Raw genomic sequence first — 24,073 nt, 5'->3', positions numbered from 1 at the left:
GATGGATTAAAAACTGGTTGTATAGCTGGACTCAAAAAATAGTAGTCATCAATGTGGCAGGTCTCTAGTGAAGTACAATGGGGATCTGTGTTACGCCTTGTGCTGTTGAACATTTTTATTAAAGCTTATTGTGAAGATTTTGTTTTTGTTGTTCTACTAAAAGTGAGTCCGTGGGAGAGAGGAATATTTATTTAACATAATATTTTCCCCCAATTACATGTAAAACAATTTTTAACATTTGTTGTTTTTTCTGGTTTTCAGATACAAATTCTATCCCTTACTCCCTTCTCCCCTCCCTGAGATGATAAGGAATCTGATACAGCTTATACATTAGCAATAATATAAAACATTTCCTTATTAGTCATTTTGTGGAAGAAAATTGGAAGGAAGGAAGCAAAGAAGGAAGGAAGGAAGGAGAAAACAGTATGCTTTGGTGGTATTTAGATTCCATCAGTTCTTTCTTTGGAGGATGATAGCATTTTTCATCATGTGTTCTTTGGGACTGTTTTGAATCATTGTATTGCTGAGAGTGAGCTAAAGTCATTGAAAGTTGTTCATTGTACAATAGTGCTATGTACAATGTTCTCCTGGTTTTGCTCACTTCACTTTGTATCAGTTCATGTAAGTCTTTCCAGATTTTTCTGAAATAATTCTGCTCATCATTCTTATAGCACAGTAATATTCCATTATAATCATATACCACAATTTGTTCATCCATTCCCCAATTAATGGGCTTTGCCTCAATTTTTTAGCCACCACAAAAAGAACTGCTGTAAATATTTTTTGTAAAAATAATTTCTGCCCCCCACCCTTTTTGTATCTCTTTGGGATACAGACCTAGTTGTGATATTGATGGGGATGCACAGTTTTATAGCCCTTTGAGCATGGTTCCAAATTTTACAGAATGGTTAGATCAGTTCACAACTCCTCTAACAGTGCATTAGTGTCCCAGTTTTCCATATCACCACCAACATTTATCTCTTTTATCTGTTTTATGTATTTCCCACTTCTATCATATTAGCCAATTTGATAGGTGTGAGGTGGTACTTCAGAGTTGTTTTAATTTGCATTTCCCTAATCAATAGAGATTTAGAGGGTGTTTTTTCATATGACTAGAGACAGCTTTGATTTCTTTGTCTAAAAACTGCCTGTTCATATCCTTCAAAAATTTTATCAATTGGGGAATGGCTTGTGCTCATATAAATTTGATTCAGTTCTCCATATATTTCAGAAATGAGGTTTTTATCAAAGATACTTATAAATTCTCCCTCCCCTAATTTCCTACTTTCCTTCTAATTTTGGTTGCATTGGTTTTGTTTGTGCAAAACCCTTTAAATTTCATGTAATCAAAATTATCCACATTACATTTTATAATACCCTCTATATCTTCCTTGGTCATAAATTCTTCCCTTATCTATAGATCTGACAGGTAAACTATTCCATGCTCTCCTAATTTACTTATAGTATCACGCTTTATGGCTAAATCATGTATCCATTTTGACCTTATCTTGGGGTATGATGTGTGTGTGTGTATGTATGGGTAATCTATATCTACACACACATACATACATACATACCTACATATATTTGTCAAATAATGAGTTTTTATACCCAAAACTTGGATCTTTGGATTTATCAAATACTAAATTACTCAGTCTCTCTCCAAGCACCACTTAATAGTTACTCTTTGGGCTCTCCTGGCTTAGAGTGAATGTAAATAGCAATTGTTTGTCTTTTAACCAGCCACCCTGAGGGTGTTCCCCTCCCAGTTTGATTTTTTTTTTTTTTGGATTGAAGGGGCCATCCCTTGGTTCACTTCTTAAACAGGCCTATTCACTGAATGGGTGTTGCCTCACTCAAAGTGAGACCTCAGAAAGACCTCAGTTTAAAAAAGCAAAAGTCTCCCACTGCGTCCTGGGCCATATCTAGTCATTTTGATCTACACTGGACCCAGATGGCTCTAGAGAAGAAAGTGAGGCTAGTGTCTTTGCACAGCCCTCCCTCACTATAATTCAATTCACTTGCAAGTCATGACATCATCTTCCTGATATCATAGTCCTTTTCAAAAACAAAAGACAAACCACACACACACAACCACAAAAGCACACACACATGTAAGTACACAATTACCCAGAAATTATGTCTCTCAAACTTTTGTAAACATCCCAGTGCCTGGCATAGAATGGAATAAGCACCTAATAACTATTTATTGAGTGACTCACAACAAAATCTCTGGATCAAAGAATATGGATATTTGAGTTACTTTCCACACAATTCCTGATTGTTTTCAGCATAATTAGGTCAATCTGCAGTTCTCCTAATAGCGTATTTATGTGCCTGTCTTTCCACAACCTCTCCAATACTATTACTATCTTCTGTTATTCTTTCCTGTTTGCTGGTTGTGATGGGATGCATCAAAGTTATTTTGATTTGCATTCCCTTTATCATTAGTAATTTAGAGCAGTCTTTCATATGGTAATTAATAGTTTATAATTATTCCACTGGAAATTGTTATTCTCCTTTGACTACTTAACCCATTGAGAAATGACTTTTGGTATTATGTATTTCTTTTAGCATCCTATGTTTCTTAAACATCTGACAAAAGTCACATTTTAACAATGAATGAGAAAGTAATTGATTTTTGAGTAAATGTATGGATTTTTTAATGCTTTTTTGGGGATATTTTGCTTTTTCCCAATTGCTTATAAAAATAATTTCAATTTTTTTTTTTATTTTGAGTTCCAGTTTCTCTTCCTCCCTTCTCTGTCCCTGAGACAGTAAGCAATTTGATATAGGTTATATGTGTACAGTCATGCAAAACATATTTCCATATTAGTAAGAACATGGTTATTTGTAACTATTTTTCTCACTGTGTGATTTCCTTGCTGAAAATCCTATGTCACCTATTAAAAATGTGCACAATTTTAAAAATTGGGGAAAACTTTTTTCTAACCCATTTAAAAATATTCCAGATAATGATTTTTAGTGGGTTTTGAACCCAGTTGTTGAAAATAGAATCTTCTGGCTAGTGTGAAAATATGAACAATCAACATCAAGGAAAATGAAAACTTACTAACTGGATTTCAACAAAACTTTTGCATAATTGTGTATGGAATTGAAACATGAGTATTATGAGTTAGAGCAGCCAGGAAAGCATTTCTTTTATTTGAAGCTACATATCTTTGTGTGATACCTTTTCTGACTGTGATAGGCATCAAAATATCTAAATAAACTTACCCTAGAACCATGTACTTGTGTATATCAATTTATCTATCTGTACATATGTCTATGTTCATGTGTGTATATATACATGTATACATGTCTGTGTATGTATAGAGATAAGGATTGCACTGAGAATTTTACTAGTGTCAAGAGCTCCCTGTGAGAATTTCCTCTACCAATCTAAGTCCTAGACTTAGAAAGTTGCCTAGAGTAGGGCAGCTAGGTAGCAGAGTAGATAGAGCACTAGCCCTGGAGTCAGGAAGACCTGAATTCAAACATGGCCTCAGATACTTACTAGCTGTGTGACCCTGGGCAAGTCACTTAACCATAATTGTCTCCAAAAGAAAAGAAAAAAAAAACTTACCCAGAGCACTGATAAGTTCAATGATTTGCCCAGGGTTGTTGGGGTCTTGGGAACCCAGAAACTCAAGGGCAAAGAATGCAGATCTCCTTAGAAAGAATTTGTCCACTCAAGCCATCTTTCAGTCAAAGTAGTTTATTAAAACATCAGTTGGGGTGTTCCAGATTCTGAGTGAGTCTGTACACTTAGTAGAGACAAGACTGACTCTTTTTGTAGGGAAAGATTGTGGGAAGATTTAAATGAGATCATATAATGGCAAATAGCTTGGGGTGATCTGAAGGTAGCAGAGAAGTGGTCCAGATGGGACTAAGGGGTGGGAAGTACCCTGGGGTAATCCAGAGGTAACAGACAAAGAAGGACTGGACTGAGTCAGAAACTAGTTGGTTATTGTCCTTTGTTCTCAAAGAGGAGCAAAATAACATTACCATGATAAAGTGAAATTTCATTGTGTCCCACTGTGGCTGATCAGACCAATACAAGCTTGGAATGCTCTACCACAGGTTGGGGACAGATAGTCCATGTGAATATTTGGGGTGGATACTCCAAATTTGTGCATCTTATGTTTACTTTGTGCTGTCTCAATTCTACTTTGCTTATAGAGCATAGCACTCTTTCTGATGTGGGCACACCATGCTGAGCAGTCCTATGCCAGTGTCTCCCATGTTGCACAATCAAATCCAAATTTCTTGAGAGAGACTTTGAGAGTGCCCTTATATCTTTTTTCTGACCACCATGTGATCACCTGCCCCATGTAAGTTTTCCATTAAATAGTTGTTTTGGCAAGCGTTCCTTTTGCATTCGAACAATGTGGCCAGTCCATCAGAGTTGCGCTCTCTGAAGCATAGTTTGAATGCTTGGCAGTTCAGTTTGAGCAAGAACCTCAGTGTCTGGTACTTTATCCTGCCAGGTGATCTTCAGAATCTTCCTAAGATAGTTCAAATGGAAGTGATTCAGTTTCCTGGCATGGTGCTGGTAGACTGTCCATGTTTTGCAGGAATACAACTATAAGGTCAGCACAACAGTTCCGTAGACCTTCAGTTTGGTAGTCAGTCTAATACCTCTTCTCTCCCAAACTTTCTTTGTGAGCCTCCCAAATACTGAGCTAGCTCTGGCAATGTGTGCATCAGCCTCATTGTCAGTGTGTACCTCCCTGGAAAGTACTCTACCAAAGTAAGTGAACTTATCCACAGCATTCAAAACTTCTTCATTTATTGTAACTGATGGTTCCATGTATGGATGATGTGGTGGTGGCTGATGGAGCACCTGTGTTTTCTTGGTGTTGATTATTAGGCCAAAATTAGCACAGGCAGCAGAGAATTGATCCATACTTTGTTGCATCTCACTTTCAGAGGATGCATTGAGTGCACGATCATCTACAAACAGAAAATCTTGCGACAATACTCATTCCACTTTGGTCTTGGCTTGTAGCCTTTTCAAATTGAAGAACTTACAGTAGTACAGTAGCTAACTGTACAGAAGTACAGTAGCTAACCTTGATGCCATGTTCATCCCCATTAAAAACATTTGTCAGCATGGCTGAAAACTTCATGCTAAAAAGGATGGGAGCAAGCATACAGCCCTGTTTCACTCCATTGGTGACTGGGAAGGCACAAGAGCATCATCTACTATCCAGAACCTGGGCAAATATGCCATCATGAAATTGATGTACAATACTGATGAACTTCTTCAGGTAACCAAATTTTATTTAATTTTCCATAAATCTTCATGACTAACAGTGTCAAAGGCCTTGGTCAGATGTACAAACATTATGAACAGACATCTGTTCTGCTCCTGGCATTTCTCCTGGAGGGTCAGAAGTAATGGAGAATGGAGGGTTGGACTGGGTAGGGACCACAATGAAAGGACAGTTGAAAGGATTATTGAGTATCCAGATGAGGATGTGTGGGAAGTTTCAGGAGCTGGGTTGCATTTTGGGGGTCCAGGTCCCATACCCATCATGGTCATATAGGAAATATATGTAAGGGGAAGGACTTGAACCCAGGCCTCGCTGATACATAGGCCAGTTCTCTGCCCACTACACCATAAGTCTTCTCTAGATCCTGGGGATTCACATGCAAAGAATAAAACAAGGATTGACTTACTGACAAGGAGCTTCATCGTTCTAGCTCCCAATTTGAGCACAAAGAATCCATTAAAATCACATCAGGTATCCTGTAAGATATTCCTAGGCCTAGCTACCAGATGTACACAGAGGCTTGTGTTCTGGTCAGACTGGGGCTTTATCACTCTGGGACCATCTGTGTCTTTATTTGGGCACTTATATTAGGGTGCATGCTAGTATAGACTTGGAAAAGATAACATGAGGTTTAGCAGCCTAACATTCCTACAACAAGCAGTACTTCAAATATGTTTCTTCACTATTCATCCATCAGAAACTACTTTGGTCCTCTTAAATCTAAGACAGGACTATGCTCCCAGTCTCTTCCCCTCAGCTCCAGAACTCACCCTCTCTCCTAAACTGGTAAATTGAAACTCAACAGGGAACCTAATTTTGGATGGAATCCTTTATTTCCTGAAAGTCTTAGAAGTAAGGTTTACAGGTTCTTTATAAAATGGACAATGATATCCAGAATTTTTAAGGAGCAGGGGAAATGAAAACACTTCTTGTCAAAGGTGATGAGCACTCCATGAAAACCATCTTCAATGTGGTGCCAGCTCACTGGTACCCCCTGGTCTTCCAACCTCTTCTTGTACAACAGTGCATCATCCCGTAAGATATCAAACTCACAGCTCACAAGCAGGGTCTCTGGGAGTTGGGCAATGATGTCATCATCAGCAATTAGAGGTGAATTCATTGTCCATAAGATCTGTTTATTTTCGTGGTAGGCATCCTCATTAAAAGGGCCAGGTGACATGTGTTGGTAGCCTTTCTCTTTGAACCTCTTAGGTATGTTGTGGACATTCATCCTTTCCTCAGATTTTGCCCTCATCTCAGGGGGCACATGGGCACCATTGAGAATAGCAGTTTTCCAAGAAGGGTTGATATCAAAGTATTGAAATATACAGGAAATGACTAAGTTCTGGTTGAGGAATGGGACATTTTTGTTCTGTTGATAGGAAGGCAGCTGGAAATTAAATCCCTGGAGATAGGGATAGATCAGAATCTGAGCTCGTATCTTGGGAAGATCTTGTTGGGTCATGAGGCTTTGGCAAACAGAAGTCACTAATGTCCCTCCATAACTGTCTCCACAGAGGATGACATGAAAAGGATCTACACCATATGTTTCCAGGTTTCTCAGAAAGTGGATAGAAGCAGCCATGCAGTCATTACTTGCAGAAGGGCTCCTGTGCTCAGGAGCCAAGCGGTAACTAAAGAAGAGTGAAAGAAAATGCCTTATAACTGAGACAAAGGATTGCATGAGTGAGGAACCTGCGGCATCAAGTTCACATGTGACCCACTAGATCCTTGAGAGAGATCCTTTGACTGAGTCCAAACTTTACAGAACAAATCCCCTGAAGTTTGGATTCTGTACAAAGCCTGCACTTGAGCACCTAGAGGGCCACACATGGCCAGGAGGCTGCAGATTCCCTACCCCTGGATTAGGGGTTCAAGAAATCAGTTTGATACTCTGATGCCACTTTTAAATGCTCTTGTCTGGATTAGAATTACAGGATATGAAAGCTGAATGTACCTCAGAGACCATCTAATCCAGGGGATCTTAATTTTGGTTCCACGGAGCAATGTGGATAGATTTTAGGGAGTTTCTAAACTTGAATGGGGAAAATTATATCTTTATTTTTACTAACCTCTAGCTGAAATTTGGTATTTCCTCGAATTATTTCAAAAACATTATTTAGAGAAAGGAACCATAGACTTCAACAGACTGCCAAAGGAGTTCATGATGCAAAAAGGATAGGAATTCCCAATCTAGTCCAACCACCTCATTTTACTGAACCCAATAGAGTTGGCATTAGAGTTTGTGTTTGAATCTTGTCTTTGCTACTTGCTACATTATGGGACCTTGGGCAAGTCACTTAGTTTCTATATCTGTAAAATGAGGGTAATTGGATTGGATGACTCTGAGATCCCTCCCAGTTTGAAAATCTACAGTATGTTTATTGAATGTCTATTATGTTCTAGGCACTGTGCTTGTCATTAGTGATACAATGATAAAAATCAAACACTTCTTGACCTCAAGAATCTCATCATCTAGACAGTGGAATGGGAGATGTTTGTGGGCAGAAAAGTGAGTAGGAGACTCAGAAAATGAAGTGACTTGTCTGTGGCCCAAGAGCCAACAGATGGAAGCGCTTAGACTGAGCTTGATTCACTTCTCTGAAGTCCAGTGCTCTTTCCACTATACCACACTGCCCAGTCTCTTTAACTGAAACCTTGAAGCAAGACAGTAGCTGATTAAGAAACTAGGTATACAAAGAAACTCCTAGACCCTTGGTAAAAAAAAATCAGTAGCTGATATGAAAATGGGGAAATGAAAAAGAACAAAATGAAAAATAACTTCCTTCTGCCTAGAAAGAATCTGCCTCACAACTGGCGAGGATTTTATTATCATAAGAGCCACCATGCAGCTGTTTTCCTTTTTTTTTTTTTTTTTTGAAGTTATGAGGGCAAGGATGATGGATGTCTGGTGCATAGTATGTACCTAATGCTTATTGACTGACTGAATTCAGCCCTTTTGACCAAGGGCACATTCAGATATGTGTTACCATGACTTGTGACAACATAAAGTTAAAGATGTTTGGTAAATATCATATCTGTCCTTTCAGTGACAGTTTCCCTCAACCCAGACTACCAATAGCTATTTTGAACCTGGAGAAACGAGACTTATTACTGCCTTTTCCACTAAAAAAAAATGCTAGTGTCTTCCCTTCACATAGACCTCATTTAATGCAGAGAACTCAAACTTACTCCTCTGTATGATCTCATCATTAAATCGAGAGCAGAGTAAACAAGTTTCCAACTTCAACTTCCTACTTCTTCTCCTGGCAAGAAATAAAGTCTCTTTTGGAGAAGGATGGGCGGAAAAGATGCTAGAATCATCTACTCTACCTCCCTTTCACCGTACAACAACTCCCCATAGCACCTCTCAGTGCCAGTCCTCACCACACACTAGTTATTTGAGGAAGATTGAGCAACAGTAACAACCCAGTAGGGACAGCTATAGTATTAGGCAAAATTGTTAGATAAGCAAGCTGAACTTCTCTTTGAACACTACTTAACAAATTGTTTGTGGCCTTCAGGTGAGAAAATGAGCTTAGATTACTTTGTGCTAAATATGTCAATTATTATTCCTTTTATAAAATCTTTCTCAATTCTTCTTCCCTCTGGCATCAAAATTAAACAATAAATGAATTTAAAGCAATTAATGAGAGTTTAAGTTAAATAGCATAGCTCAATTTAGTTTTCTGTCTGCCTTAGAGGTATTTGCTTGTAGTAATAAGAGCTATCATTTATATACCACTTTAATGTTCACAAAGTGCTTTACATTTGTTATATCCCTTAATTCTTACTACAACTTTGTGAGATTGGTGCTACTATAATCCCCCTTTTATATTTGAAGAAACTGAGGCTGGAAATATGGAGGAGTTCAGTCTGTGGGAATGTTCACAGACATCTGTAGAACCAAGATTGTGACTTATGCTCCAAAGCCCACACACAGCATGCACAGGAATTGGAGAATCAAGTGTGAAACAGTTTTATGTTCTAGATGTAGCCCAGTGCCACCAATCTGAACAGGACTGCAGAGAACAAAATGTGGCCTATAGAAGTGATGCACTACTATCAGAAAGATGACTATGAAGTTAAAGAAACATAGTGAAGATTTCTCTGAACTGACGTAGAGCAAAGAAAGCAGGACCCAAAGGATACTGACTAAAAAGTTACATGTATACATAATCGCAATTGCTATATTAGAGACCATTTTGCTTATTTTTTTTAAATATGAAGGCAGTCTGAGGGGGAGTATTTATTAGGAAGTGACTGATTTTGTCAAAATGACATATCAAATAAGTAAAGTGCAAGGACTCAAAAATATAATAAATTATAGGAGCTAAAAATATTCCCAGTTTTCCAATTGTAGAAGATGTTGCCCTTTAGATATCATATTTGGCAGCTATGAGGTATCTCTCCATTTTCTTAGGTCTCTCCTGGTTATTTTTATTTACTTATTATGAGGGGCTCTTAATCACTTTTTTTTGTCATAGATCCCTTTAACAGACTGATGAAACTTATGATGCTTATCTTAGAATATTTTAATAGTATTTCATTTTTCCCTCAGTTACATGTCAAAAAAATTTTAGCCTTAATTTTTACAAAATTTTGAGGTCTGCATTTTTCTCCCTCCCTGCTGTCCCCACTTCTGAAAATGGTAGGCAGTTTGATAAAGTTTATACATATGCTATCCTGTGAAACATTTCCATATTAGTCACAGGTGTGAAAGAAAAAACAGATTTAAAGGAAAAAATACACAAGAAACAATAAAATAAGATAAAAAATATTTATAGTCTGTCAGGATTATAGTCTATCTGGATGCAGATGGCATTTTCCTTTGTGAGTTCTTTATATTTATCTTTGATCATTGTGTTGCTGAGAAGAACTGAGTCATTCATAGTTGATCATCATGCAATATTGCTTATACTGTGTACAGTTTTCCTGGTTCTGCTCATTTCACTTTGCATTGGTTCTTTCAAATCTTTTCAGGATTTTCTGAAATCTGCCTGTTCATCACTTCTTATTGCACAATCAAATATTCCATTATATTTATATACCACAGCTTGTTGAGTGATTCCCCAATTGATGGGCATTTCCCCAGTTTCCACTATTTTGCCACCACGAAAAGGGCTGTTATAAATATTTTTGCAGGTCCTTTCCCCTTTTTTATGATCTCTTTGGAATACAGACCTAGTAGTAGTATTGTTGGATCAAAGGGTATGCACAGTTCAGTTGCCCTTTGGTCATAGTTTCAAATTGCTCTCTAGAATGGTTGGATAAGTTCACAATTCTGCCAATGGTGCATTAGTGCTCACATCTTCTCCAACATTTATCATTTTCCTTTTTTGTCATATTAGCCAATCTGATAGGTGTGAGGTTGTATCTCAGTTTTAATTTGCATATCTCTCATCAAAAGTGATTAAGAGAAGTTCTTCATATGACTATGGATAGGTTTGATGTCTTCATCTGAAAACTGCCTCTTTATATCGTTTGACCATTTATCAATTGGGGAATGGCTTGTCGTCTTATACATTTGATTCAATTCTCTCTATATTTGAGAAATGAGGCCTTTATCAGAGATATTTGTAAAGATCATTTCCTAGCTTTCTGCTTTCCTTCTAATCTTGGTTGCATTGTTTTTGTTTGTACAAAAGCTTTTTAATTTAATATAATCAAAATTATATACTCTACGTTTTGTAATGCTATCTCATTTGGTAATGAATTCTTCCCCTTCCCATAGATCTCACAAGCAGACTATTCCTTGTTCTTCTACTTTGCTTATGGGTTACTCTTTATGTCTAAATAATGACAAAGGTCTGTCATACCTAACTTTTCTAATAGTCTATTTACCTCTTTAGTTTCTTTCTTATTTATTTTTTGGTTGGATTTTTCAGCTTCTGAGAGGGGACACTTGTGGTTTCCCACCAGTATAGTTTTGCTGTCTATTTTTTCTTATATCTCAATTAACTTCTTTAAGAATTTGGATGCTATAACAATTGGTGCGTATATATTTAGTATTGATATTGCTTCATTGTATATGGTACCTTTTAGCAAGATGTAATTTCCTTCATCATCTCTTTTAATTAGTTCTGGTTTTGCTTTTGCTTTCTCTGAGATCAGGATTGCTATCTCTGCTTTTTTTTATTCACCTGAAGAATAGTAGATTCTGCTATAACCCCTTCCCTTTACTCTGTGTGTGTCTCTCTCCTTCACTTGTGTTTCTTGTAAACAAAATATTGTAGGCTTCTGGTTTTTGATCCACTCTCCTATCTGTTTTATGGGAGAGTTTAGTCCATTTGCATTCACAGTTCTGATTGCTACCTGTATATTTCCCTCCATTCCATTCTTTCTCCTGTTTGTCCTCTCTCTCCTTTCACCCTTTCCCATCTCACCATGGTTTTGCTACTGTCTACCACCTCTTCTAATCTGGCCTACCTTATGTAAATTGTTCCTTTCCCCACCTTTACTTAATTTCCTCCCCCACACTTCCCTGTGGTGTAAGATAGATTTCTATATTCAATTGATTGTATATATGATTCCCTCTTTGAGCCAATACTGATGAGAGTAAGGTTCAAGCAATGCCCATCATCCAGTTTCCACTGTAAAAGGTCCTTCTCACCAGTTCATGTGAGATAATTTGCCCCATTCCATTTCTCCCTTTCTCCTCCCAATATATTTCTCTCTCACCACTTAACTTCATTTTTTTTTAAAGATATGATCCCATCCTATTCAATTCACCCTGTGGTGTGTGTGTGTGTGTGTGTGTGTGTGTGTATGTGTGTGTGTGTGTGTGTGTGTGTGTGTGTGTGTGTGTGTGTAATCCCACCAACTACTCAGATACTGAAAAAAGTTTCAAGAGTTACAAATATTGTCTTTCCACGTAGGAATGTAAATAGTTCAACTTTAGTAAGTCCCTTATGATTACTCTTTGCTGTTTACCTTTTCATGCTTCTCTTGATTCTTGTGTTTGAAAGTCAAATTTTCTTTTCATCTCTGGTCTTTTCATCAGGAATGCTTGAAAGTCCTCTATTTCATTGAAAGACCATTTTTCCCCCTGAAGTACTATACTCAGTTTTTCTGGGTAGGTGATTCTTGGTTTTAGTCCTAGTTCCTTTGACTTCTGGAATATCCTGTTCCAAGCCCTTTGATCCCTTAACGTAGAAGCTGCTAGATCCTGTGTTATCCTGATTGTATTTCCACAATACTTGATTTGTTTCTTTCTAGCTGCTTGCAATATTTTCTCCTTGACCTGGGGACTCTGGAATTTGGCCACAATTTTCCTAGGAGTTTCTCTTTTTGGATCTCTTTCAGGAGGTGATCTGTGGGATACTTTCAATATTTATTTTGCCCCCTGGTTCTAGAATATCAGGACAGTTTTCCTTGATAATTTCATGAAAGATGCTGCCTAGGCTCTTTTTTTGATCATGGCTTTCAGGTAGTCCCATAATTTTTAAATTGTCTCTCCTGGATCTATTTTCCAGGTCAGTTCTTTTTCCAATGAGATATTTCACATTATCTTCCATTTTTTCATTCTTTTGGTTTTGTCTTGTGATTTCTTGGTTTCTCATAAAGTCATTAGCCTCCATTTGTCCCATTCTAATTTTGAAAGAACTATTTTCTTCAGTGAGCTTTTGAACCTCCTTTTCCATTTGGCTAATTCTGCTTTTTAAATCCTTCTTCTCCTCATTGGCCTTTTGAACCTCTTTTTCCAATTGAGTTAGCCTATTTTTCAAGGTGTTATTTTCTTCAGCATTTTTTTGGGTCTCTTTTAGTAAGATGTTGACCTGCTTTTCATGCTTTTCTTGCATCTCTCTCATTTCTCTTCCCAGTTTTTCCTCCACCTCTCTAATTTGATTTTCAAAATCCTTTTTGAGCTGTTCCATGGCCTGAGACCATTGAATATTTATTTTGGATGTTTGAAATACAGAAGCCTTGACTTTTATGTTTTTCCCTAATAGTAAGCATTGTTCTTCCTCATCTGAAAGGATGGGAGAAGATATCTGTTCACCAAGAAAGTAACCTTCTATCGTCTTATTTTTTTTTCCCTTTTTTGGGCATTTCCCCAACCAGTTACTTGACTTTTGGGTCCTTTGTCAAGAGTAGGGTATACTCTGTGAATCTGTAAGATCTCAGTTCCTCCAAGGTGGCACAATCAAGCATATACACTGGTCTGGGAGAAGAAAGAGATTTTTGTGCCCAGAATCTTAGCAGTTTCCTCTCCACAGCCACCTGGTGTCCAGTTCTGCCAAGTCAGAACTGGGGGCTGATTTTCAGATAAGCTGAGGGGGCAGGGCCGCTATTCAGTGTGAGATTAAGATCAGTTCCCTTAGGGCCTCTACACAGGGCTGAGGTAATATTCAGCTCCTCAGTGCCCCCAGAGGTTTTTACAATCCAACAATAGATGCAGGTGGCTATATGGGCTGCTGTGGGAACTGGTGCCACCTGCCCAATGTGGCCTCTGTGGCCGCTGCCTGAGGCTGGAGCTATAGGAAGGCCCTCTCCCTTCCCAGCCAGCTGAAAAAGCCTGGTTACTGACCTTTGGCACCTGTGGGTTGAGGGATCTGCTAACCCACTGCTGCTGGAACTGGAGATTCCGCGACTGGAGAGTCCACCACTGAGGGCTGTTTGCCAAGGCTGGGCTGGGCTCCGCTCCATATCTGGTGCAACTGACATTTCCCCTAGGCCTTTCAGGTCACCCTGGGCTGGAAATCTCCTCCGTTCTGTTGTTCTCCACTTCTGCTGCTCCAGAATTTGTTGAGAGTCCCTTTCTACAGGTATTTTATGGGCTGTGTGGGGAGAGCCTGCGTATGTGTATCTTTCTACTCCTCCATCTTGGCTCCACCTCCCTTGACTCTTTTTTCATAATTCTCTTGCATCACTTTCCTTTCTTTTCCCATTTTTTCTTCTACCTATCTCACATGATTTTTAAGCTCTTTTTGAGCTCTTCCATGGGTTCTTTCTGGGCTTGAGACCATTTCCCATTTTTCTTTGTGGTTTTCCCATAGGTGTTTTGATATTGTTGTCCTCTTTTGAGTTTGTGTCTTGGGTCTTCCCTGTCACCATAATAACTTTCTATGGTCAGATTCTTTTTTTTCTTATTTTTTTGCTCATTTGGGGGGTCTTTTTCCTTTCTTTTAAATTTTAGTTGTGTACCTGTGATGACTTTTTGTGCCAGTGATTGTAGCCCAGTCTGTTTAACTGGTACTGTGCTGTTGTTGTCCGGAGGCTCCCAGGAGACCCTCATGTCTGTTGCTCTGCTGAGGGGGTGGGACCAGAGATGGATAGAGCTACTGGAGGCAGTAGGGGTCTGGCAGCTTACCTGGTGCTAATCTAGGGTTCTGTTCGTGGTGTCTGGCATGTTCTGAGGCCTAATGAGGTATTTCTGTGTTTCCCTGAGGCTAGCTTGAAGCATGTGGCAGTGTGGTCACTGAAAGATGTCTGTTTGCCCAGGGTTGTGATGAAGCATGTGGAAGGCTGGCCACTAGAGGATATCTGTTTGTCCAGAGCTTTGCTGAAGCACATGAAGATCTGGCCATTTGAAGATGCCTTTTTGTGTGGCTGCTATGGTGAAGCAGGTGGTGGATCTCAGAGCTGGAGTCTGCCAGTTCCCCTGGCTATGCTAAGGCACCCTCTTAGAATATTTTTAAATTCATAAAGTAAAATATATTGAATCGCAAAGGAAACTAATTATTTTGAAACATAGTTATCAAAAAAGTTTATGGACCCTAGGTCAAGAATCCTTAATGTAGAGGGATTCTCTCTCTTTGATTACTCTCAGACCCTCCTTTCTTCTCCCTCTATTTCCCAAACAATCTACCTACCTAACCACTTCCTTTCCTCTTCACTTTTTTTCTTACTCACCCAACTGACAGAACCACTGCGTCAGTGTCCCTGGACAAGTAGCAGCACACGCTATTGTAGTCATCTGAAAGATAAAGAGTTTCCATTAATAATCTGAAGCTAGCTTATCTCTCCCCTACCCACTGCCATTTCTCCCACATTTCTCATCCTGCAACCCCAGGTATAGAACAAGTAATAAGTGATGTATAGAACATTTGTAATATACATATTTAATTCAACTATATGTTTTTGTTTCATTTTGTTGAGTAATCTCTCTGTTGATAATTCTGTCCTTTTGTATAACTCACTTCATCTTTCACATTTTTAAAAAATGATATTTCCTGGTTGGCTATGCCTACATGATCCCAGAACATCCAGATAAAATATAGACAGTTTTAAGCAACTAATTTTTTTTAAGTTTAACTGGTTGTGTGGCCTTTGTGGAAAAAAGAAAATCCATTCATTGATTTAACTAAGTTTTTCCTTTTTTCATTAACTGATGTAGAGACTTTAGGTTGTAAGGCCTTAAAGGGAAGATTATGATTTCTTCATCATACTCAGAAGATCGCTCACCCCAACACATGACTAAAGTGACTGCCTAATTGACTCTGCACAACAATAAGGTGAGAAGGGGAACATGAAAGAACTTACTTGTAATTGCTATTAGTCTTTTGCTCTTAGATCTCAAAGCTAGGATATTTTTGCCCTTTTGGAAATGCTAGCCTCTCAGTCATTCACCCAAGGTAAGTAATAATTTCAGACTGCTAATCCTATCTAGTTTCCATGTAGGAGAGTGGGCTTAGGGAAATGTAAAGGGCATTATTCAAAGTTACAAATTTATATGAAGGGACTTACACAAGCCCCATTCTATAAATATGAAAATAAATTAGATTATCTCCAAGGGCCTTTTAACTCTAAATCTTATTATAATGCTGTAATTTTTAAACTGGGAAGATTAGTGCAGATGATTCATAAGGTCTTTTCTGACCCCATGAATCTCAGGTAGGGGAAAGAAAGATAGACAGATAGGCAGACGGCAGACAGAAGATAAACATTAAGTAGAAGAGTGACATGGTCAGACCTGTACTTTATTCAGATCACTTTGACAGCTATATGATGGATGGAAGGTTGGAGATATATGGAGAGGGGAGCAGCTTGAGGCAGGGAAACCAACTACAATGCAATAGTTCAATCAAGATATGATGAGAATCTGAAATAGAGTAGTGTCTGTGTGAGCAGAGAGAAGGACTAAGAGATGTGAAGGTAGAATCCAAGATTTGGCCACTTATTGGATTGAATATGGGGAGGGGATAGGGTGAGGGAAAATGAGAAGCCAAAGATGAAGTTGTGAAAACCTGGTGAATGGAAAGATGGTGGTGCCTTCCACAGTAAAAGGGGAAATTTGGAAGAGGGGTGTGTTTGGGGGGGGGAGGTGGGCAATAATGTAATATCTGTGAACAAGATCACAGACGATTCATGCCTACTTATCCTGTCCAAGTTCATGTTCATTGTTTCCGTGACACTATCTATTCATTTTATCCTCTGCCATCCCCTTTTCCTTTTGCCTTCAACCTTTCCCAACCTCAGGGTCTTTCCCAGTGAGTCCTTTCTTATTTTGTGTCATAGTATTTGTGGCTTCAGTATTCAGTCTTCCAGTGAACAGTTTGAATTAATTTTTTAAAGTATTGGTTGATTTGATCTCCTTGTACAAAGGATTCTCAAAAGTTTTCTCCAGGAGAGAAGGAGATTCTTTTAAATGAGCAATGCAAAGAACTAGAAGAAAACAATAGAATGAGAAAGTTAAATCTCTTCAAGAAAATGAGAGATATCAAGGGAACATTTCATGCAGAAATGGGCATGGTAAAAGACAAAAAATGGTGGAGACTTAACAGAAGCAGAAAAGAATTAGAAGAAGTGGCAGGAATATACAGAAAGACTACACAAGAAAGATCTTAGCATCACTGATAACCACAAAGGTGTGGCTAGTGATCTAGAACCAGACATCCTAGAGAATGAAGTCAAGTGGGCCTTAGGAAGCAAGCTAAAAATAAGACCAGTAGAAGTGATGTCATTCCAGCTATTTAAAATCCTAAAAGATGATGCTGCACTTAATATGCTAGCAAATTTGGAAAATGCAACTGTGGCTGCTGGATTGGAAAAGACTGCCTTATATCTTAATCCTAAAGAAGGGTGATGCCAAAGAATGTTCAGATTACCAGACAGTTGTGCTTATTTCATATGCCAGCAAGGTTATGCTTAAGATTGTCTAATGTGGGCTTCAGCAACATGTGAATCCAGAATTACCAGTAGAGTATGCTGGTTTTTAAAGAGGCAGAGGAACCAGACACCAAATTGCCAACATTCATGGATTATGGAAAATTCAGGGGAGTTCCAGAAAAATATCTACTTCTGCTTCATTGACTACATTACAAGCCTTTGTGTTGATCACAACAAAATGTGGCAAGTCCTCAAAGACATAGGAGTACCAGATCATTTTACTTGTCTCCTGAGGAACCTGTGTGTGGGCCAATAACCCAACTTTGAACAACTGCTTGGTTTAAAATCTGAAAAGGAGTATGAGAAGACTGTATGTTGTTACCTTATTTATTTTAACTTATGTGCAGGGTACTTCATTTGAAATGCCAGTTGGATGAATAAAAGACTTGAATTAAGGTTGTCAGGAGAAATATCAACAATGTCAGATATGCAGAGAATAACAATTTGATGGGAAAAATTGAAGAAGAATTAAGAAGCCTATTGATGAAAGTAGAAAAGGAGAGTATAAAAGCTGACTTCAAGTTTAACATAAAAAAAAAAAAACTAAGCTATTGGCAAGTGGTCCCATCACTTCCTGGCAAGTAAAGGGAGAAGAAAAGAAGCAGTGTCAGATTTTGTTTTCTTAAGCTTAAAGTTCACTTCAGATGGCAACTGTAGTTGCCATCTATGAAATTAAGACACTTGTTCCCTAAAAAGGAGAGCTATGGCAAATCTGGACAGCATACTAAAAAGTAGAGGCATCACCTTGTTGACAAAATTTCATATAGTGTAAGTTATGGTTTTTCCAACAGCAATGTATGACTGTGTTTTGAATTGTGTTCTGGAGAAGACTTGTGAGAGGAGATTAAATCAGTCAGTACTTAAAGAAATTAACGCAGACTATTCACTGGAAGATCAAATACTGAAGCTGAAGCTTAACTGCTTTGGCCACAGAATGAGAAGACAGGACTCATTGGAAAAGCCCCTGATGTTGGGAATGACTGAAGGCAAAAGGATGAGATAGTTAGATAGTGTCATGGAAGCAACGAACATGAGCTTGGACAGAATTCAGAAGATAATAGAGGAGAAAGTCCTGATGTCCATGAGATTATGAAGAGTCAGATATAACTGATTGACTACACAAGAGCAACAAATCTCAAATCACATTGGGAGTGTGGGGATAGAGGGCAGAATCAAGAAAAGAATCCTGCAGATGGCAGGATTTTAAGTGAGTCTTGAAGAAAGTTGGGGAAACTAAGAAGTAGAGGTTAGAAGTGAGAGCATTCTGGGTATGAGGAGTCAGACATTAAAGTTAGGTTCAAGAGTGGGGAACCTGTGGCTTCATAGCTATATGTGGCCTCCAGGTCCTCAAGTTCAGCCCTTTGACGGAATCTAAACTTCGTAAAACAAATCCTCTTAATAAAAACTTGAAGTTAGTTTAAAGTCTGGATACATGTGGCCTCAAAGCTACAGATTCCCCACCCCTGGAGATCAGTCAGTATATCAAGTCTACTGTTTTTTAGGGGTTCTTTTTGGTATTAAATAGCAATTGCCTTAATCAGCCACCCTTGTGGCTAAAGAAAGTTCCAATTTAACACTTCTCATAGCATCAGGATACTCATAGTATGACCAGAATAAAGCAGCAATGCCTAGGTAGATCTGATCCTTTAAAAGGCCAAGGGAAACTGGATCTTACCCAGGCTCCCAAATACCATACCACCTCCATGGCAGAAGATGATTCCTTTCCGCAGGCTTACAGATGTTGTCTTTGGCTGATACAACCTCACAGGTACTGTCCCAAAGCATAGGTTCTTTACCATGAGCTTTGGGTCCTTCTTGATTGGAAGGCTTTGCAGTAAAAAACGGACAAATTTTGGCATTGAGCAGATTCCCAGCTTCTCACAAATCTTCCCCTATTAGAAGGAATAGGTAATCAGTTAAGAGTCTAGTTTCAGGCATTGTTGGATCATTGTGGGCAGCTGTAATCGCAGTCAGTCTTGCTAATTCTGCTTCTCTGATGTCATCTTTGTAGATCTTTGAAGCTATTTTTTCTGTGACTACTTTTCACAGATCCATCCACACTCCCTCATTCTATTCCGTACCTAACAAATGTCACACATTTACCCAATGGTTAGCCAGGGTGAAGTTGGGAAAAGGGGGGAATGCTTGTATTTCTCCTCTTCTTTCATTGAAATTCCATGATAAAAACTAATTATTTTAATTGTTCAAATAAAACTGCAGTGCTAAGTACTTGAAGTTATCATTGGTGAAAATACACTGGATTAGGACTTTAGCTGAAAGAATTAGAATCACTCCAGACCTCTTAGGAGTATGCCCAGAACCCTGATGGGCAGATGTGGACTTGCCCTGGGGGACCTGACTCATTCATATGAGCAAGGGTTGAGATAAGGATTCCCAGGGTTAATACAGGTTACATGTGGGGCCTCATTTAGGATAAAATTCTTCCCTTCAAATTTGTGGTGATCCCCTGGAGAAATTCTTCATCTTAGACTTTCATTATCAGATAACTTAGCTGTGAAGATCCACTAAAGAGAACTTGGCAAATTGGGTTTGTTTTTTTCCCTCACCCTATCTTTATCCTGTAATTGTAAAAAAAAATCTCTCTCTATCTCTCTCTCTCTCTCTCTCTCTTTCAGATATGTGTGTCCTTTGCACATCACAACAGTTTCTTTTGAGGTAACTTTTGCATTTTTTCAGTGTTTAAATATTGATAGCTGCTATATTACAGAATCTTTGAAAGTTATGATTCCATGGCCTTAGAATGCTGATTCCAGCTGACAAATGTTTCTGTATTCCTCCTGCTTTTAAATAGACCTAGAATGTTTGCTGTATTGTGAGATTCTTAAGGATTGCCAGTCTATAAGGTATGATTGGATTGTTGCCCTAGAAATCCTGAATAATCAGACCTAAATGCTTAATCCCTTTTCCTGGACTAGGAGACAGCTAGGTGGCTATGGACAGTGCTGGACCTGGAAGCAGGAAGTCCTGAGGTTTGATTTGAGTACTTAGCATGATGCCTGCCCTGTTAGATCATAGGCTTATATAGAGCTGAAAGGAAGGACCTTATCGAGATCATCCAGTTGAGCCCCCTCATTTTCAAAATGAGGAAACTGAGACTGAGTAGGTGAAGTGGTTTGCTTAATGATGCAGATGGTGACTCCTTTTCTCTGACTCCCTATCTAGAACTCTTTCCACTATAGCACCTTTCCCCTTATTCACATGGTAAAATGTGTTCATCTGTGTCCATTGGCAAGATATCGGACTACTTAGGAGATGGCCCCAATGCAGTGGGTGACCCTGGTCTTTCTGAGCTAATATCTTCCCTCTGGGCAGAGATTAATCCAAGTGGCCTCTGAGGAGAGAATGAGGCTGGTGACTGCACTGCCCTCCCTCACTTAAATCCACTTCATTTGCAAGTCATGACATCTCCTGACTGATATCATGGTCCTTTTTGAGAACTAAGGACAAAAAACAAAGATATAATATGTTAATATATTTAACATTCAACATATATTAACATGTTTATAGACTAAAACCTTTTCAAAAGGCTTGTAGCGGGGGGGGGGGGGGGGGGGCGGGGTTGAGCACTGTCCTAGGCACATTGGACTTAGACTTTAATCTGGAAAATTAGAGTATTAGAGTGATAAGTATCATCCCACCTCTTATTCCCACCCATTTTGTTTCATTGTCTACAGAGTAAATTGGACTTCATGATCCTTTTCATTATGACCTTTCAAGGGGCATTTGGAAGTAATGTAGATTTCACAGTGGTTGAAATTGCAGAGAGGTTTTTCCTTGGACATGAAAAGAGCAGCCCAAGAAGCTGATTTTCAAAGTGAGGATAACATTCTTTCCCTTGAAAGGATCAACTTCCCCACACTAGAAAAGGACATAGAGCTTAGACCAGAGTTGAAATGGACTTTAGACATCCCATCTGTGATACTGAGGTTAATGCTTAGGGATTACCATGATGAAAAAGACAAATTATTCTCCCAAAAACTGTATATAAATGCATGGGGAAAGAAACTGGGGGCAGAAACAGGAAAAAATGGTCAAGTAAGGCTTCCTAATGTAGACCTTTAACTACTACCTATAGATCTTATAAGAAGGAAGAGAAAGGAGGCAGCATATACTGGGCAAGTCAAACTACCACCATCATCTCCCTTCATATCTCTGCAGGAAATAGCCCACAGCCCCAAACCAAAGAGAACTGAGAATAGCAATGCCCCAGACCACCAGGCCAGCTTCTAGGCCATCCCCACAGCCGTTATCTGGGGAGGTAACTCCTGTGCAGAGGGGACCAGCTGTCCCCACCAACTGCCAGCTATGAGGCAGAAAGGCATCCAAAGATAGGGACAGCAGGTAGCATCAGCAGGTATGTCACCAGACTCTGAAGGAGATAGCTTAGGACCCTGAATCCAGGAGTCTTAGGAATAGCAGTGCTTCCCAGATTCCTGGCCCTGCTTCCAGCCTGGGCCCTTGCAACCAGTATTGGGGAGAGAAATCACTGTGGAGAAGGGGCCTCCCTTCATCACAGCTACCAATGCCAGCTGCCAAATTGCCCTGGAAATGGCAGTACCTCCAGAGAGTGGTTCTCTGCCTAAGATCTCTGGGAGTGGTGATACTTCCTAGACCACAGGAACTCCACCTGCAGGTATAGCTCCCAAAGCCTCAGAAAAGAAAATTCTTTCATCAGAGCCCTTGGTCCTGTCAAGTGGTTCAACATCAGAAGGTGATATGACTTAAATAGGAAATTACATGTTACTATGTGCTTGGCCACTCTACCCCAGGGCATATGGGACCTTTCCATCTGATCTGCTGCTGAAACTTTCCTTATGTGGATGTCCCCCTGATCAGAATATGAGCCCCTTGAGAATCGAGGCTGTCTTTTCTACTTGTACCCTGAGTGTTCAGCACTGTGCTTTGTACATAGTAAGTGTTTGATAAATGCTTTTTCAGTCTTCCATTTACCATTGGACCCTGCCTTGCCCTTATTTATTAATAAAAGTCAAGTGCAACTGTTAATCTCCCTTTCAATTCCAGTGGTTATGCATTCCACCCAACAGGAGGGGGCCCTCTGAGGTAACCCCAAACCTCTCCTCTAGCTCTACCCCTTTCGTTTATGCTTGAAGAGTGTATGTGGATTTACTTTCTCAATTTCTTGGCTCTTGATGCCCTCACCCACTGGAAAAACAACTTCACTTTCCATAACTAATGCTTTTTGAAGCAGTTTACTTATGAAAATATGTTATAACTGCATACAATTTTTTAATATAGCAATAGAAGAAAATAGAATGAAACCAAATATGTTAAATTCTCAATAAAGACTGAATATCTGCAAGACCAAGCAGCCCAAGACAAAACAAAAGAGTTACCTTGATCTGTAGACAAACCCCAAACCCAGAAGGTAAGAGACAATCAGTTAAGATATGGACCTCATCTTTGTCCACAGGAGATCCAGAGCCAGACTTACTCCTTCCCCTGGTGACTCTTACAGTTCATGTCAGTGAGATCACAGAAGTATTTGAGTGGCAAATATTATCTCTTTTGACCCTCACAACAAATGTCTAAGATTGGCACCATGTTATTCTCATTTTACAGTCGCTGATTTTCAAAGAGGTTAAGAGACTTGTCCAGGGACATAGACCTGGAAACTATCTGAGATAAGATTTGAACCCTGATTTCAACACCAGTGTTCTAGATGATGTGTAATGCTCCTTCTCCAGATGAGAAGGGTATGGGCAGGTTATTCTTGGCAATACCACAGCCAATGATTGGGCTTTTACTTTATTCAGAAAAATTTCACCCCCAAGTCCTTCATCCCCAGATTCTACTATCAGGCATATAACCCAAGGTGGTCATTGACAAGAAGAGTCCCCTTGCACACAAAAATAAACAATATAGCTAATTTCCTGTAACCCCTCTTCATCAGGCAATGCAAAGCATTCCAAACACAGCAGCCTGAAGACTGTGTTACCCAAGGCCTCAGCCTCCTTGAGGAAGGCCCTTTGCTAACTTAGGGTCTGCTATATCACTTAGTTTTTGCTTTCTCTGCCTCCCTCCTGTTCAACCCACCCCCCCTTACCAAGGCCTGAGAGGCAAAGGGGTAACACTCACGCAATTTATCGCCAGTAGAAAGGTACAGTGTAGTATGTGGAGCTTCATTGTGTGGCCAATAGCAGCAGGGATATCTGTAGTAAAGAAATGTTCGTAGATCACCCATAGTCCAATTCCCAGGCTAAAGATGCATCCTGCCAGGAGAAGGAAGAACCAGATCATCATCCTGCTTTTCCTGAGAGTGAGGCTGAGAGGGAGCTTCTCTTTGGAAATTCTTTGACAAATGTTCTGGTGCTTTTATAAGTTCCCTCCCCCTTCCTTCTCTACCCTTGTCCAGTTTCCCTATAGGCAATAGCTTTGCCAAGTTCTCAAGATTTATTTCCCTTGAATGAATTAGACCGGAATAACCTGATTGATTCAGTCAAATATTTATTAAGCATTAATTACTTACTCAATACTAACCTCTGAGGATATAAAGAAAGTCAAAAGACAATCCCTGCACTCCAAGAACTCCCACAAGTAAACAAGTACAAACAAGAAGGAGACAGGATAAACCAGAGATAATCGATAGAGGGAGGGCACTAGAATTAAGGGAGATTAGGAAAGGATTCTTGATGTTGAGATTT

General features: G+C 39.3%; 1 protein-coding gene across 1 annotated transcript; it reads right to left on the bottom strand.

The window, feature by feature from the left end:
- Nucleotides 1-5,377: 5,377 nt before the first annotated feature.
- On the bottom strand, nt 5,378-23,672 carry LOC140504231 (arylacetamide deacetylase-like 4). Its single transcript, XM_072608921.1, has 4 exons — nt 23,508-23,672; nt 19,066-19,282; nt 15,135-15,198; nt 5,378-6,913 (listed from the first exon to the last, which is right to left on the bottom strand). The coding sequence occupies exons 1-4, from the start codon at nt 23,670-23,672 to the stop codon at nt 6,139-6,141; spliced, it is 1,221 nt and encodes a 406-aa protein (XP_072465022.1). The 3' UTR covers nt 5,378-6,138.
- Nucleotides 23,673-24,073: the final 401 nt, after the last annotated feature.

The sequence above is a fragment of the Notamacropus eugenii genome, chromosome 5 (assembly GCF_028372415.1).
Source record: "Notamacropus eugenii isolate mMacEug1 chromosome 5, mMacEug1.pri_v2, whole genome shotgun sequence".
Lineage (NCBI taxonomy): Eukaryota > Metazoa > Chordata > Mammalia > Diprotodontia > Macropodidae > Notamacropus > Notamacropus eugenii.
This window is presented reverse-complemented; position numbering and strand designations above follow the sequence as displayed.